At 31.8% G+C, this 20741-nt stretch overlaps 1 protein-coding gene across 1 annotated transcript in view; it reads right to left on the reverse strand.

Annotated features, from left to right (window-relative positions):
- The window catches only part of LOC114338317 (43 kDa receptor-associated protein of the synapse homolog), a 186854-nt gene that overhangs the window by 55809 nt on the left and 110304 nt on the right, over window positions 1–20741 (reverse strand). Inside the window, exon 5 of the mRNA XM_028288932.2 lies at window positions 14586–14769. Within this exon, the coding sequence (XP_028144733.1) occupies window positions 14586–14769 (184 nt within the window). The remainder of the gene's footprint in view (window positions 1–14585; window positions 14770–20741) is intronic.

Below are 20741 nucleotides of genomic sequence, written 5' to 3' on the forward strand. Positions count from 1 at the left end.
TATCCTAATCCAGATATGTCTTATCAAAACATAATTACTCATTATTGGATAGCATTTGGTAAATTAAGTCAATGACCAATTAAATTTATGGAATGACTTTTTTGCATTTAGTGTAAAAGCCTAATTCAAAATATTTTTATTCCATAACAATTTTTCACAGGAAGTCTTGTAATACGTCACTAATAATAAAAACTTCCATATATCACTGAAAAGTCCCCCGCAATGCAGAATACGATTTTTTTTTCTAAAAACCGATAGTATAGTATTATCTTACATTTCGCCAACAACAGTTTATTCAAACTTTGTGACATAACTCGAGACTCGAATAACCTATCGATCTACTACATTTCACTTAATTTATCATAGCACTCAAACAAAACCATCGCTCATAAATTTTCCGAAACGAGGTATCGTTTTCCAGAATTTACGACAATACAGAGCAGTGAAGGGTGTACAATTTAAAATGACAAATGAAATCTACGGGGAAGGGTCAAATAGAGACCCTGTTATAGCGAAACTATTTCGATTAGATTATTTTGCCCAGACTTACTCAAAAAGAGGTCCTTATAACACATCCACAGGTGCCGGGCGGTGCCATGGTCGAAAAATTGTTTAAACAATTTTTTTTTAAACAAATTCACAAAAGTAATTTTTTCATTGAGAACGATTTTTTTTAGATTATTTTTTGATGATTTTAACTTTCAATCGTATAGTAATATATTTGATCACGTGTTTAGTTCTGTCCAATCAGATTAAAATTATACTGAGAATTATCTACTGTAGAAAATTACCAATAGAATTTTTTTAAGTAGATTGTTTCTGTTTAATGGCAACCAGTTTCCTAGTTTTGACCACTGTCACATTTAAGAAAATATCCATAATATACGTATTAAAAAATAATCTTACGAATATCACACGACAGTAAGAATAAATAAGAAAATAATGCTTCATTTTTACTCAAATTTGTTGTCATTGGGTAATAGCCACTCGAGCCCTGCGGGCTCTCGTGTCTATTGCCAGACAACACATTTTCGAAAAACTGTCGCATTATTTTCAATTTATTCTCACTTTCTTGTGATATTATACCCGATAATTTGGGTTATTCTGAGCAAAAAAGGTCTCTTGTGATTTTGTCTCTAAAATTGATTGTTGTCGAGTTATATCGGTTATATGGCCATTTTCGCATTTTTCAAATTTTAAATCGCGTAGGTACAACTCGACAACAATAAATTTTAGAGAAAAATCACAAGAGACTTTTTTTTACTCAGAATGTCCCAAATTATCTAAAAAAAATTGTTGGAAGTGAAAAAATTATTTTTGTGAATTTGTTTAAAATAAAATTGTTTAAACAATTTTTCGACCACGGCACCGCCCGGCACCCTCTGGATATGTTATGAGGACCTCTTTTTGAGTAAGTTTGTGCAAAAAAATCGAATCGGAATAATTTTACTAACGGGGGCTAGATACACCCTGGACTATAGCGCTAATTGTTAATAATTAAAAATAACAGCTTTATAATAAAATAATGGTAAAATCTCTTCAGGACCTTGACGAAGGGGTTTGAAACTTGATTTGGTCACTTTTTGAATATCATAATAATTTTTAATCGAGTTATTAAGCCTTGAAAATTACCATTTTCGCATTTTTCAAATTTTTAATCGCATATAACTCGACAACAATCAATTTTAGAAAAAAATGACAAGAAACCTTTTTTGCCCAGAATATCCCAAGTTATCTAAAAAAAAATTGTTCGAACTGAAAAAATTATTTTTGTGAATTTGTTTAAAAAAAAATTGTTTAAACAATTTTTCGACCACAGCACCGCCCCGCTCCCTGTGGATATGTTATAAGCACCTCTTTTTGAGTAGGTTTGTACAAAAAAATCGAATCGGAATAATTTCGCTAGCGGGGGCGACGATAGAGCCCGGTGTAATTGGTCAATTTTCATTTTGAGTGGTCTAGCCATCTTTGTCCGTCATATGAGCGGTATCGCTTAGTAAAAAGAGATAGATAGACCACCGATCGACTGCCGCGCGTTACGCTTTTTTGCTCAGTATGCCTTGTCTACGGTTAACATGTATCTGAGCTAGATAGTGATTAAACTAACGACATCCCCTATTAAACCATAACTAATGAAGTGAATTGTGGTTTTAAGGGCTGAGATATAGCTCACTAATATTGTTGAAAATAAACAATTAACTTGGTATAGCGATATGGGTATCATAGAAGATAACTTGAAAGTATATGACAAAAAATCGAAAGAGGAAAACGAAAGGCTCATACTGTTGGAAATCCCATAAAATTGATTTGGTTGTTTAAATAGTTCGAAATCATATCCCTTTTTTACCCTTGTCGATGCCTGTGTTGTTCCTTGCTAGCATGTTATCGAAATTCACATGTGTCGCGAAGAAGAGGATAGACGCTTACCACTTGAAATCCAAAAATTCTTCCCCTATGATATAAGGAATGAGATGCTTTCAAAACTCGAATGTGTACCCACGCGAAATAGTGTTGGTTTCGCCGTTGATGCTTTGATTGTAAGTTTTTACCTTTTATTTGTTATTACAGTTTTTTGAAATATTTACCAACCAATTAATTTGAATTTGTGCATTGTATTGCGTTTATGGAGAAATTACACTTTCTCTCAATATTAGCTATCAGAAGGGATAAAAGCTCATAAGCAGGTGTTGTAATTAGTGTTTATTGGTTGTTTTTGATTTTATTCGCTGTCCCGTACAGTACCTGCTAGTAGTAAACATACACATACAAAAGAATATTTTAAATCCAAAAGAATCGCAGGATGAACAAAGACGGAAAAATAATTAGATACGGTCAGTAATATATCAAAGATCGTGTTAAAATTTGATAGACACTCATGATACAATAACCCAAGATATGATATGTAGCGTTCCTAATTTCGTTCAGGTCGCGCATGACGTCACGTTGTGAGTAGATCCTTTAAATTTCGAATGCATTGCCATTATGATTTGGAAATTTTAGCTTTTAATATCAGTTGTGAAACTTTCTAGAAGTGCTGTTTTCTTTAGTATGATTAAATATAATTATTGAGAAAATATTCTAATAATAAAAATCAATCAGAAACATGATGTGTTTATTATTAGGCAACATACGTCTAATTATACAGTATGGAAGGCACTTGTAGAATAAAATGATTTCTGTCCTTGTTTCGAAAAATTATAAAAAACGCTGATATTCGTCGATTTTTAAATAAATATCTGCACTTTATAAAGACAAATTTAAATTTAAAGGGTGATTCATAAAAGTCAAAGAGAGTTCATAAGCTTTATTTTTAATAGAACACCCTGTATATTTTTATATTTTTAAAAGCTGCTTAACAACCTGATTTCAACTAACTATATCATGTAGGGTGAATTATGAACAATACCTACAGGATGATATTTTGAAATTATTAACTATGGAGTCCACTTATGGAATAAAATTGTTTGTGTCCTTATTTTAAAAATTATAAAAAATGCCGGAACAGGTCAACTTTTAAATTTAAATGGGCGATTTACAAACATAGATTTAAATTTACAGGGTGTTTTACGCAAGTACAACATAGTCCATGATTTTTAGTTTTAATGGATCACACTGTATATTTTTATGTGCTTAGAAGCTACATACTTTATAACTTCATCTCAAAAAATGTATTACTCGGGTCCATTATGAATACTTAATACAAGGTGAAATTTTGAAAAGGTGAAATTTTTAAATTATTCTTAAATTTCGTTCAAGACTTTAAAAATACAAATCCAAAAAAAAATAAATATTATTTATACTTAGTTTAGAAAATATATGTCTTTATTTAGCTAATTTTTAAAAATAACATTATTATATACATACTTTACTATTATTTAAAGTATGATAAATTATTAGATAATTTCAAAAATTTATGTAGGTTTATTTAATATCTTGAGAAAAATTTAACCTATATAATTTTAAAATTTCATCTTGTATTATTCATAATAGGCCCTATACAATACACTTTTTTGTGATGAAGTTATTTAGCAAATTCGAAAAACATAAAAATATTCAGGGGTTTCATTACAATTAAAGATCATGGACTATGATAGACTTGTGTGGATCACCCCGTATATTTTAATTAATATTTAAAGAGAGCATATCTAAATTTAAAAGTTGACGTATCCTAGCGTTTTTTTTTATAATTTTCTAAAAAAAGGACACATACAATTTTATTCCGTAAGTGGTTTCCATACACTGTAATTTCAAAATTTCACCCTGTATTATTCATAATACACCATACATGATATGGGTCGTTGAAATCAGGCCGTTAAGTAGCTTTTAATAATATAAAAATATATAGGGTGTTCCATTAAAAATAAAGCTTATGAACTATACGAGGCTTGCGTGAATCACCCTGTTTAAATTTAAATTTAGGTTTAAAAAGCCCACATTTATATATATAAAAATGAATGGGTTTCAGCGTTTTTTAAAGTTTTTTAAAACAAGGACAGAAATAATTTTATTACTTAAATTCTCTTATTCATTAATTATATTTATGATCACACCCCCTAAGGACTATTCAAATCTAACTACGAATATAATATTTTTGATAAAAGTGTAACAAATTGTAAGTAAAATTCACCTTAAACACAAAAATAAACAGTGTTTACTATACGACAACACTGAATATAATGCTGATCTACTCACAGAGTGACGTATCTGTTATTGTTGGCCCCGCCTACCTGCTCCATGTCATATCTTCTGTTATTGCATCATGATAAACACTCACATAATCTGAATTCATCTTCTTCTTCTTAGGGTGCCTGTCCGTTCCGAACGTTGGCGATCATTCTGGCTATGATGACTTTGTTAGTTGCTATACGGAATAGTTGTGTTGAGGTCTTTCTATACCATGTTCTCAGGTTAGCAAGCCAGGATATTCTTCTTCGTCCTGGAGCCCTTTTTCCTTCAATTTTACCTTGTAAAATGCACTGGAGTAGCTCGTATCTGCCTTGATTTCTCATTATATGCCCTAAGTACTGCAGCTTACGGCCCTTCACGATGTTGACTAAATCTGCGGTTGTGTTCATCCTCCGTAGTACTTCTTCATTGGTGACTTTGTCTGTCCATGGTATCTTCAGGATCCTTCTGTACAACCATAGCTCAAAAGCTTGAAGTTTCGATAAAGTTTCCGCCTTCAAGGTCCACGTTTCTACTCCGTATAAAAGCACTGAGTACACGTAACATTTAAGGAGCCTTATTTTTGTTTTTAGAGTGATGTCATGGCTCTTGAACACAGAGCTCATAGTCAAGAATGCACTCTTTGCCTTTCCGATGCGACATTTAATCTCTTGAGTATTGTCCCACGACTCATTGATTATAGTGCCCAAATAGTTGTATTGTGAGACACGTTCAATTCTCATTTGGTTCACATACAGATTTACTCCAGTTATGTTTTGCTTGCTGATGATCATTAGCTTGGTTTTGCTGGTGTTTATATCTAGTCCATATATTCTACTAGTTTCAGTTATTTTATTCATTAAGTTTTGCAGCCCTTCTATGGTATTGGAAAACACTATTGTATCATCTGCATATCGCAGGTTACTGACTCCATTTATTGAGATGTCTTCATCAATATCTTTCAGAGCCTCTTCAAAAATGTGCTCTGAGTACAGATTGAATATCAGCGGTGAAATTAAGCATCCCCTTAAGATTTTGACCTGATCTGTATATTCTCCATCTATTCGGAGCACTGCTGATTGATTCCAATACAGGTTAGCTATTATTTTCAGGTCTCTTCCGTCAATCCCTGTCCTCTTCAGCACTTCCATCATTTGTTCATGTCGGACTCTATCGAAAGCCTTTTTGTAGTCAATCAGGCATGCAAAAACATCACAGCTGACATCTCTACATTTCTGAAATAACACCTGCACACCAAATAAAACCTCCCTTGTATCAACGGCGTTCACAAATCCAAACTGATTGGACGCAATTTGTTTCTCGCATTTTCGGCAAATTCTATTGTGGTTGACTTTTAAAAACAGCTTCAGCAGATCGCTCATTAGGCTTATGGTCCCATAGTCTTCACAAACTTCTGCTCCTGGTTTTTTTGGCAACAAACTCAGATTTGAGCCACTCTGCTGGTATTTTTCCAGCTTTGTATATGTCATTATATATTTCAGTTATTATTTTTATTTGTGCTCCATCTAATAGCTTTAGCATTTCTGCAGGTATTTCGTCAACTGAATTCATCAGCAAATATAAATGTAATAATAATCTCTACGACCTTCGAACATCATATTTTAGACCAAAACGCCGTAAAGACTTTATTATTCTCCAGAGAGCTGGAAAGAGTCGTGACAGAAATGAAAAATTATGAATCGCACAAGTTAACCATTTAAGTTTAATATTTTTGGCGCAACTAACTCAAATTTAGTGTGAGTTTTACTTCTCTGGTTTTACTTTATCCGGAGCACGTCTCCTGGAATATACGATGTATGTTGGGGTTTATCAACAAGTCCATCAACTCGAATGCTGGACATTCTTTCTGGACATAAAGATCCTTAAATTAAGTATTTATTTTATGTATCTTTCCTATAAGAAAAATAAGTACACAAGGTTTACAAGTCAAATTTTTCAACTTATAGTACATTCTTTCACGGTTTTTGCTGTAAATTTTAAAGAACCGCTTGGATTGACATGAAATTTGGCATGGGTATAGCTAAAATGTCAAAGAAAAAAAGTAATATGGTGCCGATGTGTGCTTTTGACCTGGCGTTGAGTTTCACCCCATCTCGGGGGTGAAAAAATATATGTCCAAGATAAGTCCCGAATTGGATAAACTGACTGATTTTAAGCAACTTTTGTTCTATAGAGTTTTTTCACAAAATCAATACTTTTTGAGTTATTTGCAAATGAATATGTTCATTTTTCAACAAAATAACCACGTTTTTAGACAGTTTTTCGAAAATAACTCAAAACGTAAGCATTTTGCCAAAAAATATTATTAGCAAAGCCTATAAAAAAGTGAAAAAAATGGTGTATATATTAGGTCTCTATACCTAGAAAAACCAGAGTTATAGATAATGAAAAATAGGTTCATATTCGAAAAATTCCAAATAGAATAATTCAATGTGAAATATCCAAATAATGAAGCATTCTTAGGGAAAACACATTACAACTTTATTAAAGTGTTTAAAAAAGCTTTATTTATGTTTTTATAAAAAAAAATTTCTAGCATCAAATGTAAGCAAGTTACGCTCAAAATAAAGTTGGTCCCTTTTGTTTTGCCAAAAAAAAAATGAAATCAGGAAGATCACCCCCCAATTAGTAATTTAAATGAAATTAATCGTTTCCGCTTCACAAGTTACTTTACTTATGTTGTTTTTATATGATCTGTAAGTTTCATCGATTCAAAGTGCTTATTTTTGAAAAAAGTGGTTTTAAAGTAAAATTTTTAAAAATTTTAATTTTGAAAAAATTCTTTTTTTTAAATACCTTAAAAATTGTTAGAGATACCAAAAATCTTAAACAATAAAAAAAGTCGGCTTTACTTTTCTGAATATTTTCTATTTTTTTGTTTTTCTGTAAGACAAAAATTGGTTAAGATTCGGTGTTTCTAAATTAGCATTCTCTCGTGATAAGTGACTCGTTTAAGCCCTTTTAACTACAGCTCTTTCAAAAATAAAAACTTTGAACCGATGAAACTTACAGATCATATGATCAATACATACGCGAGTAAAAAACTTGTGAAGTGGTAACGATCAAGTTCATTTTAAATGCTAATTGGGGGGTGATTTTCCCGATTTCTTACCAAAAAAAAAGGACCAACTTTGTTTTGAGCGTAACTTGATTACTTTTTAGGCTAAAACTTTTTTTTAAAAAACCAAAATAAGCATTTTTTGAACACATTAAAGAAGTTAAAATAAGTTTTTCCCAAAAAAGTGCTTTGTTTTTTGGTCATGGCACGTTAAAATATACGATTTGGAATTTGACGAATATGAACCTATTTTTCATTAGCTATAACTCTGCTTCTTCTAGGTATAGTGACCTAATATATACACCATGTTTTTCACTTTTTTACGTGCTATATTTTTGATAGGAATTTTTGTTTTCGACCAAATACTTACTTTTTGAGTTATTTGCGAAAAACAGTCTGAAACGTGGTTATTTTGTAGAAAAATTAACATATTTACTCGCAAATAACTCGAAAAGTATTAACTTAGTGAAAAAACTTTATAGAGCAAAAGTTGCTTAGAATTAGTCATTTTATCCATTTCCGGACTTATTTCGAACATATATTGTTCACCCCCAAAAGGGGGTGAAACTCACCCCTAGGGCAAAAGCACACATCTGCACAATATCACTTTTTTCTTTGACTTGTTAGCTATGTCTATGCCAAATTTTATGTCAATCCAAGCGGTTCTTTAAAATTTATTTATTTATTTACGGGTTTCCCCAATTAAAAAAAAAATATACATATATAAACAATAAGTAGAACTAAAAGTAGTATTAGTAAAGTCCAGTAAAACAGTAAAAAATTAAAAATAAAATTAAATGAATTAAATGAAAGTGTGACAGCATAAAACTGTAGTAAGTACATTACAATAAAACTAAATTTAACATACACACAATCCACGTTATGCAGTGACAATACATAATAATATAATATAAACTGACATTAATGAACTAACTACAGACAATAAAAAATTAACACATTACATAATACAAAAGCATTATCCATGGCAAAAATTAACAAATCCACTGAAAATATAATATTAAATATTGAACATAAGTGCTGACCGGAAAAATTGATTTTAGTCGGTTTTTAAATACTCGACTGGAAGAAGAGAATAAATCGATGTCCAAATCATTCAGGCGACTTAAAGTTCTATCTATTGGTGAGTTAAGACCATAGTTTGTTGAATGATGAGGTACATGGAACAAGTTATTATTTCTCAGATTATGGTTTGGAATATTAAAGTTTATTAATTTTAATAAATCAGGACAATTGATTTCACTATTTAATAGTTTATAAATAAAAGCTAGATCATTTATAATTCTACGGTCTTTTAAGGAGTGCAAATTGAGATCACTACGGATGATGGTATAGTTGTGGTTTAGTTCAGTAACATTATATCCCAATTTGTATGCTGCAAATCTTAAATAGTATATTGTGCAACAAGTGCAGAAAGGTACTAATTTCTCACGAGTTTGAAAAGTTGCGGTACGAGCGCAAGCGAGTGCCGCAATTCAAACGAGTGAGAAATTACCTTTCTGCACGTGTTTCACACTATACTTTTTCTACAAGCACAGTTTTTCCTAAAAATAAAAATCACAATTTCCAAACGACGATTAATTATAATAGGTACCTATGTGATAAATTTTAAACTGTATTTAATTAATACCTACTAATCAATTTAAATTCCTTATACCCAAATAAATTGCACGGAAATCAGTTAAAAAATTAATGCACTGCCTTAATTTGTTTAAATTTAAACAATTATTACACATTATTGACATTATATTTATGCAGTCACGGATTTACACAAAACCTACTTCATTCGACGTCTCTTGCACAGGTTGCTAAATCCTTATTGGTTATTTGATAATTATAAAATGTTTAATAAGAATAAAATTGTAAAATAAAACAGTTGTAACATCCATAATTTAGTTTCTATGCTATAGTTAAATATAATAATTGTCTTATACGTTATATATTTGTCTAAAGTTTAACCACGGATGTAAACAGAATATAACGTTACTCAGAATGTGGTAGTCCACGGATGTAAACAGAATATAACGTTACTCAGAATGAGGTAGTCAACTGTGCAGAAAAGAACTTTGCGGCACAGAAACGTCACTTTGCGGCACAGAAACGTCACTTTTCTGCACACTAATGTCAAATATCTTATACTGTGAGAAAATATCAAGTTTGCTAACATAAAACCGTGCAGAAAAGTGCACTTTGAATAGTGGTTGTAGAAAAAACTTATTTTGAACTCTCTCGAGACAAACAACATGAACATTATAAAATGGTGACCAGACAATAGAGGAGAATTCTAATATAGATATAACCAATGATGAGTAAACAGCCTTTATTGTATTAAGGGAAAGATCAGCACAACTGCGAAGTATATAACCCAGTACTTTTGAAGCCTTTGCTGTCACATAGTTAATGTGATCCACAAACGTTAAGTTTTCATCGAATATTACTCCTAAATCCTTTACTGTTTTAACATAAGAGAGCGCTTTACTGTCGATGACATATATGATGATTGATATTTTTTTGCAACTTTGTGGAAGCTAATGAAATGACATTTATTAATATTCAAAAAGAGGCTGTTTTTGTTACACCACTCAACTAAATTATTGAGATCGTTTTGAAGGAGACTACAATCTTCATGATCTTTGATAGATCTGTAAATCTTCAAATCATCAGCAAATAGCAAGTACTTAGAGTGATTAAAACATTCACCTATGTCGTTAATACATAGATTGAACAGAAGGGGCGAGCAATGAGCACCTTGTGGAACTCCAGATTTTATTTGTATTGCATCTGACATAATGAACCCAGTTTGACTTTTTGTGTGCGACCTATTAAATAGCTATCAAACCACTTTAAAAGCTGATCGCTGAAACCATATGCCTTAAGTTTATGTAGCAGTAAGTAGTGGTCAATCGTATCAAAGGCTTTTGAAAAGTCTGTGTATACACAATCTACCTGACATTTTCTTTCCAGATCTCTGATAATAGATGTTTCATAAGATAGTAAGTTTGTAGTTGTGGATTTCTTGTGCATAAAGCCATGTTGATAATTATTTATTAATTGTTGACAAGTAAAACTAATATGGTTATAAATCAACTTATCAAGTAGTTTAGGAATGGTCGATTGTTTAGATATACCTCTGTAATTTTCTATATTTTCTTTTTCGCCAGATTTAAAAATTGGAATTAAATGGCTAGTTTTCCATTTATCAGGAAGAATGCCTAATTTCAATGATAAGTTATATAGAACAAACAATGGTTGAGTTAGACTGTAAGCACAGTTTTTCAAGAAAAAATCGGGAAGACCATCCGGTCCAGCTGTTACTAAGGATATATTTAATAGTGACCTAATATAATATACACCATGTTTTTCACTTTTTTACGTGCTATATTTTTGATAGGAATTTTTTTTTTCGACCAAATACTTACTTTTTGAGTTATTTGCGAAAAACCGTCTGAAACGTGGTTATTTTGTAGAAAAATTAACATATTCACTCGCAAATAACTCGAAAAGTATTAACTTAGTGAAAAAACTATATAGAGCAAAAGTTGCTTAGAATTAGTCATTTTATCCATTTCCGGACTTATTTCGAACATATATTGTTCACCCCCAAAAGGGGGTGAAACTCACCCCTAGGGCAAAAGCACACATCTGCACAATATCAATTTTTTTCTTTGACTTGTTAGCTGTGTCTATGCCAAATTTTATGTAAATCCAAGCGGTTCTTTAAAATTTAAAGGTTTTGCAATATTTTACCTTTAAAGAACGTACTATTATTAAAATATAAAATAATATTATAGGGGAGTGCAATTAGAACGAAAAGATACAATGTTTCGGAAAAAATCAAACAAGGTTATATTTTTCTAAATCCTTTTTTTGTTAGTTTATAAATATGTTAAAGTAAAAAGTTCTACTCACAAATTTCGCCGCTAATTGTTTATTAATTGTTTAAACAATAACAATTGTTTTGTATAAATAATGTTAATAATATGGGTGAATTCAACATTTTATTTTGATAAAAAATGTTCTTATTTTAGTTTTGATTATGCAGAACCCGAATCTGACATTACAATTTGCAAATTTAAAATGGCGGATTCAAAATGACGGATTTTTTCCTAAAAATCCTTAAAAAGTAGTCGTAAAATCCTAATTTTTTTTTATAAAACGTTTTTGTTTACATATATATGTGGATATTTTTGAGAGGTTGCTGAACCTGAATCAAATTTTGATATAATTTAAATTATAAAATGGCAGATCCAAAATGGCGGATAATTTAAAAATAGTTGTAAAATCATAATTTCATTACAAAATGTATTTATTTCTACATATATTTATTTTTGAGAGCTTTGATAAACCTAACTTAAATGTTAACATTATAAACTATAAAATGGCGGATCCAAAATGGGGATTTTCTAAAAAGAACATAAAAAAGAACATTTTTCTAAAACATTTATTGTCTTTATTTTTAACAGGTTGTTGAATCTGAATTAAAGAGTAAAAATTTAAATTTCAAAATGGCGGATCCAAAATGGCGGATATTTAAATGAAAAACAAGTAGAATCCAATCAAACAAATATGGAATTTCATTCTTAAAAAAAGATAAACAAATAATTTTTACAATAATATTAAAAATTAAAATGTATTAGAAAGTATATTAAAAAAAAACAAATTTTCGATGAGAAGAATATAATTACATTTTGGAACATAGTTTTTAATTCCAAACAACTTTTCTTTATAAAAATTTTCGATATTGTGAAATATAAAGGTACTTTACTCTTGAGTGAAATTCATATTTTTTAACATACCTCGTACAAAATTAACAAAATTTGATATTTGATGGTTTCATCTTATGTTACATACGATGCAGAGTATTTTATAAACAATAACTTTTTTTCGTAAAACTGGTATTAAAAAAGTTATCAATAGGTTCCAAGTTACGCAGACATACTGTATAAGAGCTAAAAAAAAATTTTTTTGTTAAACATTTATTATTGTTGAAGCTTATTATTAAATGTATTTTAGGTAAGTTTTACAGAAAAAAGTTTTGATCACTCTGTATATACATTTTTTCAGCTGGTAATTTTCGGTTTTTGTATTACATTTTTGTTATCTTTCTTAGTTTTCTCAAAAATAAATTGTTTATTTCATTTTTAAACTAAAATAATTCAGTGATTTTTAATGATTATATTCCAAGCTTTAAATAAATAGCAAAAAAATTGTATTAGTTTTCTTCAAACTTGAGTAATACCGTCTTAAATTGGTGGGAATTCTGTAAAACTACGAAGTTTTCAAAAATTACATTTTCGAAACATCGTATTATTTAAATTCAATTTTTGAGATTTTTTTTGAATAAAGTATCGTTTAGTAAGATGATTGATAGGTAAGTTGTGCAAATTTGAGAGTTTTATAAGTAAAATTGTATTAGTTACACATTTTTAAATAATTTTTAAACAAAATTCATGTAAGGCTCATTTTCCGCCCACACCGTACTTATGTCCATACATTTTATTTCTTTATATTACAACCATAAGATAGATTATTTCATCCTCTTTCATGTCCAATTTATAAAATTCCTTTTCATCCATTAGTTAAAGAATTACATTAAAAAAACTCAACCGTGCACTTCTTCCAACGCTAGTTTACAGTGTTGTTCTGAAGCTATTTTCTTGTGGCATTTTTACAATTTTAACTATTTAGAATGGGAAATAAGCCACAATATTATTAAAAAATGATTTTTCAGTAAAGTCGTCCCAGGAACGCAACTCATAAATATTGGCAATATCATTTTAAAGTCTTCTACTTTAAAATGTATCATATGTATCTGAATTGCCGATATAAATGAGTCAAATTAAATGAATTATTAGAAGAATTTTTTTACTAAGCAACAACATTTTTGTTTATATTAATAGTATTTTGTATTTTGACAACGGCACCCGATTTGGGCGTCGAAACGTTAATAAAAATCATTTTTTAATAATATTGTGGCTTATTTCCCATTCTAAATAGTTAAAATAGCTAGTTTACAGTGCGCCAATGTGTGTGAGAAGGGTGACTAGCGTTATAAATAAAAAATTACAGAAGCTAGAGATTTAATTTTAGAAAAATCTTTATATAAGGTTTTTTTTGTAAAATTTTCTGAATTTTTCAATGGTCAAGTCAGTTTTTCTCTAAAAATTATATTTTCGGAGTTATTAAAAAAACATCTAACTTCGCTGTTCATTTGTTTAATAAAAAATGAAGCACCCACTTCTCGAGTAGAACTTTTTGATATGTTGCTTATTAAACATTTCTTAATGAAATTACAAAAAGTTTTATCTTGTTTGATTTTTTCCGAAGTGAAAATCTATATGCACTCCCCTATTAAATTAAAAACCTTATTGGGACCAATTTTCTGGTTACACATCCGCGGCTTCTAAAAATGCAAGCCAAACGGATGCTGGAACAAAAGAAGATGAGGGAATTCTAAAATTTGCAATTCACAACTCACCTGTCGCGGAAAAATTTCAACGCGCGGAAAAATTTCAACGAAAAATGGAAATGCAACAAAAAATGGAAAAATGGACCCTTATACTCAGATAAGAGTAAACTAATAAAAATAAAAATGAATAGACATTTTCATTTCGTTGCAAAACGCAACCAAAGCCGTAATTTTTCCGCGCTGGACAGGTGAGTTGTGAATTGCAAATTGTAGAATTCCCTGATCTTCTTTTGCTCCAGCATCCGTTTATCATGCATGTTTAGAAGCCACGAGGTGTAACCAGCAAAATTTTTAGTAACGACTACGTTGTCATACTTAACACGTTGTTTACAGACTAAACATGAATTGACTTACTTGTAATTCTAAAGCAGCATCGTGGACAGCTTGGGCGATCCTATGTGCATGTTGAAAACTATCGAGTGCTTTATTAAACCCGGCCAATTCGAGATAGACGGATCCTACTGTAAGATGGACATGACCTGCTGTGGCGTGCTGTTCGCATTCATTATAGAGCGAATGTCTAGCATAAGCCAAAGCTCTGAAATTGAGAAAAAATATAAATTATAGTATGATCAAATATGAGGATATGCAAACAAGTAGCATAAGCCATAGAATAGAGAATAGAAATATGCTTTATTGTCACTGAAAATTATACAATTTTATGGACAAAGCTTAACATAGATTCACGAAAAAGATATACATAACAATAACAAATACAATTTTATAAAATTAGGTAAATCGTCAATAAAAAAAAATATAAACAAGTTAAAAAAGTGAAGTAAAAAAACAAAAACCAATATATTGCAAAATTACTATAAATTGCAAAATTGAACATACAACCTAATATAATAAAACACAAACAAAGGAACTAATAAGTTTAAGCTGCTGTATGTGACACCCAAATATATATAAATACACTTTAGTTACTTGTACATTACTGTGATTTCTTAGTTAGTCATTAAGAAACTCTTCTACTGAATAATATGGTCTTTTAGATAAATGAGCTTTTTTTCATTTTACGGAACTTGAGAAAGGATGTTGCAGATTTGAGTTGTAAAGGGAGATGGTTGTATAGTTTTTTTGCGGAATATAGTATAGATTTCTTTACTAACTCAGAAGACGGGATCGGTAAATAGACATCAAAAGTTGAATTTCTGGTGGAGTAGTCATGATGAGGCCTTGCTGGAAAGACATGCATGTGTTTACGAATTAAGCAAACAGTTTCTAAAACATACAAAGATGGAAGAGTTAAAATTTCGTGATCTTTAAAGTAACTTCTGCAATGGGTTGTTCTTCTGAGGCCAAACAGATATCTTATTGCTTTTTTTTTGTAATTTGAAAATAACATCAAATTGGGCAGCTGTACTAGACCCCCAAAAAGGAAGACCATATCGAAGATGAGACTCGAATAAAGAAAAATATGTTATTTTAGAAGATGCTAAATTGAGTTCCTTCGAAACAGATCTTATGGCATAGCAGGCCGAGGCGAGTTTCTTACTTAACAAATCGATATGAAGGGACCATTTGAGGTTGCTGTCTAAAAAAATACCAAGAAATTTTACAGAATCAACGGTAGAGATCTGGCTGCTATTCACAAGCAGGGGTTGAAGAGCACGTTTATATGATAATGCTACCGTTTTATCCACGTTAAAGGAGAGTAAATTAGAATCAGACCAGGGCCCGGATTACGTACACTCGATACGCATCGTATCCGCCATGTTTTCCCATAAGGCGCTACAGTAAAACATGGCGGATACGATGCGTATCGAGTGTACGTAATCCGGGCCCAGGTTTTTATCGTAAGAAGATCAGAAGTTATAGTTGCATGAAGAGTTGCAATAGTTGAGTTGCTCCAAGTGATACTGATACTGGTATCATCAGCAAAAAGAAAAATGTTTCCATCGATTTTTAAATTAGTGATGCCATTTATAAAGATCAGGAAAAGTAGAGGACCCAATACTGAACCTTGTGGTACTCCACATATAATGTTTTTGAGACTAGAGTCAGTATCATTTGCTCTTACCAATTGTTTCCTATTATCTAAGTAAGATTTGAACCAATTCAAAGAAATACCTCGAATTCCATAGTAATTAAGTTTTTTAATCAAAATGTTGTGATTTACACAATCAAAAGCTTTGGAATAGTCACAGAAAACAGTGGTAGTATAAAGATTATTGTTTAGTGCTTGGTAAACCTCGTGAAGTACAGAAAACATGGCATCAGTTGTACATTTATTAGTTAAGAAGCCGAACTGATTTTGTAATAAAATATTGTTATCAAAGAGAAAGGACATAAGTCGGGTTTTTATGAGCCTCTCAATAATTTTGGAGAGTACCGGTAGTAGGGCAATAGGTCTATAGTTGCAGGCATTAGATTTTTCGCCACCTTTATGAAGAGGAATAGTAATGGCTGTCTTTAGGCACTCTGGAAATTTACCGTTTTCAAAGGAATCATTAATTAGTGACACGAGGAGTTCTAACACATTATCTGTGAGATTTGAGAAGATTTTTATGGATAGTCCATCAGTACTACAAGATGATTTGCTTTTGATACTATTGATCGTTTGGATCAATTCAGATTTATAAATTGGTCTTATAAAGAATGAATTCGAGACAATTTCTGAATTAGGGAGATAGGAAATGGGATCTTGTTGAGACTGAATAGTTGATGTTATATTTTTACTCACGTTAATGAAGTATTCGTTTAGATTTTCAGGGTTTGGAAGAGCAAATGTTTGAGCTGCGTGGGTTTTATTTCGAAGATCGTTTATTATGGACCAAGTTTCTTTTGCAACACTTTTGGAGCTTCCCAGACGATTTTGATAGTAGGCTTTTTTAGCTGATTTGATGAGTTTTAGGTATGTGACTCTGTAATTGGTGATATATTGAGTGACAGCGACGTTGGTAGTAAATTTATTGATATAAAGTAGTGAACGCATATTTTTTGCTGATATGCGGATACCTTTGGTAGTCTAGGGTTTGCGAGGTTTACGTGGCTTAATCGTAATTAAAGGAAATGCCTTATTGAAGATACAGACAAGCTTCTCCAAAAAATCACTGAAATTATAGTCCACGTCCGTAGAAGGAAAATGCCAGTCAGAAGTTAAACATAAATTTTGAAATTTATGAAAATTCCGAGCGGAAAAAATCCTACCTAAACGTCGGGTTTTCGAGGAGGGTTTGCTGAAGATGTTAAATTTCGTATATACTGCTTTATGATCCGATAGTTCCGCATTAATAACTGTAGAGCAAACATCAAGGGGTGAGAATAATATCTATTCTATAGATTACATGCATAAACCTAGTAAAAAAACGTAATATGTGGTGTAGGAAATAGAGGTTGAACCTCGCAAAATGGACACAAGCCTAGTTTTATTCTTTTTTCTGGTATATCTTCTTCTTCTTTGAGTGCCTCTCCTATCGGAGATTGGATATCATTAGGGCGATTCTAATTTTATTTACTGCTGTTTTGAACAATTCGTTAGTGGTACAGCCAAACCACTCTCTCAAATTTCTCATCCAGGACATTCTTCTACGGCCTGGATTTCTTCGTCCTTGGATTTTTCCTTGCATTATATTTTGTAGGAATGTGTACTTTTGTCCCCTCATCAGGTGGCCTAAGTATTCAAGTTTTCTCTTTTTTATATTCAGTAGAACTTCTGGCTCGTTATTTATTCTGCGTATTACTTCTTCATTTGTAATTTTATCCACCCAACTTATTCTTAGTATACGGCGGCGGTAGCACCATATCTGGTATATCAAGGGGTGCTTATTATGAGAGACTAACTTTTTCTTAAAAAATTTCGCCCCGAAACCCCCATTTTCATCCCTTTAAAGGGGGTAATTTGTGGTTTTTGCGAAACGTAGCCCTTCCTGTACGTTTTGGAAAAAATTTACTTAATAGTAAAATGAAGAGTCTAAATAGTAAAATGAATAACATATGTCTATCACCCAACGTTTAGCGGGGGTAGCTCCCCAAAGTTGACAAATGTTTAAAAAAATATATTTTTCCCTAACTGTAACGAAAATTAAGAAGAAACCCTACGGCAATTAATCACAAATAAGTGGCTGATTTTTTGGTATATGTTTCATTTAAGGGCAGTTGCAAATTTTTTAATTACAGGGTGTTACATTTTAAAAAACCCCTTTTTATATCATCTGAACCGCCTATGCTAGAGTAAAAAAACTTTCAGCGATTATCCATGTACTGGTGTTATTTACAAATTTGTATAATGCACCCCCATATTTTTCCGAGAATGAATAAAGAAAGTGATTTTCTTTGAATCCTTCACACACCATGCCCTTTATTAAAATGCTTCATATATATCACTTTATGCACGTTCTTATTACCCATGCATAGACACCAACAGCGATTTCTTGATGCAACCCATGTAGCAAAAAAAAATAAATAAATGGTGGGTTGAAAAAAAATTTTGGCGTTTTGACCCATATGGACATATGCTCCATCAATAGGGTTTTTCATAAATATATATGATTATTGCAACATCCCTGCGGAAACTCCCATATCCTTGAAAATAAACTACAGAAACTACCCCTATCCCTTGGAGAGCATGTTGTTACGATTTTTTTACAACAAAACTTATACAGAATTAAAGACCGATATTTTCTCTACAACTAAGGTCGAATGCTTTTTTTTCGTATAAGCAACCGTTACGGCACAGTGGCGCCGTAAACCTCAGAAATGCTTTGGCGGGCTCCAGTTTTTGTTTTTTTTCGTCACCTATTCATTTTATTGATAACGTGCTTATGGAAAATAAAAGAACACACTGTCTGTTATACATTATGACCTATGCATATTTTATTTTCTTTGCACCCTAAAGCCACAGTGGTGGCCCAAAATCAATTTTTGATTATTTTCTTTATTATTTCTCCTTTTTTTTGTAGTAGGTAGTTCCGGGGAAAATATGGGGTGCATTATACAAATTTGTAAATAACACCAGTACCAGGATAATCGCTGAAAGATTTTTTACTCTAGCATAGGCGGTTCAGATGGTATATAAAGGGGTTTCTTAAAATGTAACACCCTGTAATTAAAAAATTTGCAATTGCCCTTAAATGAAACCTATACCAAAAAATCAGCCAATTATTTGTGATTAATTGCTGCAGGGTTTCTTCTTAATTTTCATTATAGTTAGGGAAAAATAATTAAAAATTTGTCAACTTTGGGGAGCCACACATAGACATACATATGCTGCCGGGAAATTAATAGTAGGAAATATGGTCCTCTTCATTGTACTATTAAGTAAATTTTTTGCAAAACGTACAGGAAGGGCTACGATTCGCAAAAACCACAAATTACCCCCTTTAAAGGGATGAAAATGGGGGTTCCGGGGCGAAATTTTTTAAGAAAACGTTAGTCTCATAATAAGCACCCCTTGATATACCAGAAAAAAAAAAAAAATAAAACCGGACTTGTGTCCATTTTGTGAGGTTCAACCTCTGTTTCCTACACTAATGGTAATACAATAAAACTGCACTGAATGTACCTGAAACGATAAATAGACCAGGGCATTAAGCACTAAAAACACCAGAATAAATCTAAATACAGCACCTAGAGACTTGAAACTTTTTGCATTGTGTTCAGGATGGTGTCAGGAAAAAGTCTACTATAGAAAAATTGTGGAAATGAATATTTCCATCAACATATCAAAGTAAGCATATTAAGGGGCAGATTTTGTTTCTCGGGAGCCTCGGGCTCGCTGACACGACTACACCATCGGAACCGATCTTCGGAGCACCTTCTGCTCAGGATCACTTCTAAGGGACGTCATCTGGAGGTTCGAGGATTATCGGCACTAAATTGATGCAAACAGATTACTTGGAGATTTTTTTGAGTCGGCTGAACACGAATACTCCATCAGAATCGACACGCTGAGCAACTGGTATCTAGAGTCACGTCACCTTCTAGAGTTTCGAGGGATTTCGACATTAAATTAATGCAAACAGATTACACGATGTGGGTTTGTGGGGTTATTGAACACAAAAAGGTCATGAGAACTGACCCCCGGAGCACCTGGTATCCACGTTTACTGCTAAAGCACGTCATCTTAAGAAGTTTCGAAAGTTTTCGAAAAAAAGTTTTCGGCCTTGAATGCATACAAATAGATTACTAGGCAATTTTTGGGGTCACTGAATACGAATACGCCATCAGAACCGACCCCCGAACCACTTGGTGCCCAAGGTCACTGTAATGCATGCCCAACGTGGTATCCTGATTTGGTTCGAGACAAAATTTTGTTGGAAAACGTCCAAAAAAAAGCCACTCGAATTCCATTGGGACTGAGAAGACCTTCCTATGAAGAAAGGCTCAGTATGGCACACCTAACTTCTTTTGGACTTCGCCGACAACGCGGCGACTTAATAACCACATTTAAAATATTAAAATTTAATTTCGGAAATCTCGACGAAATTTTTACAATCAATCAAGATGAACGCCTTAGAGGTCACCAATTTAAACTGAAAAAAGAGAACTTTTGTACGAGACCAAGAC

This window comes from Diabrotica virgifera, chromosome 5, assembly GCF_917563875.1.
Source record: "Diabrotica virgifera virgifera chromosome 5, PGI_DIABVI_V3a".
Taxonomy (NCBI): Eukaryota; Metazoa; Arthropoda; class Insecta; order Coleoptera; family Chrysomelidae; genus Diabrotica; species Diabrotica virgifera.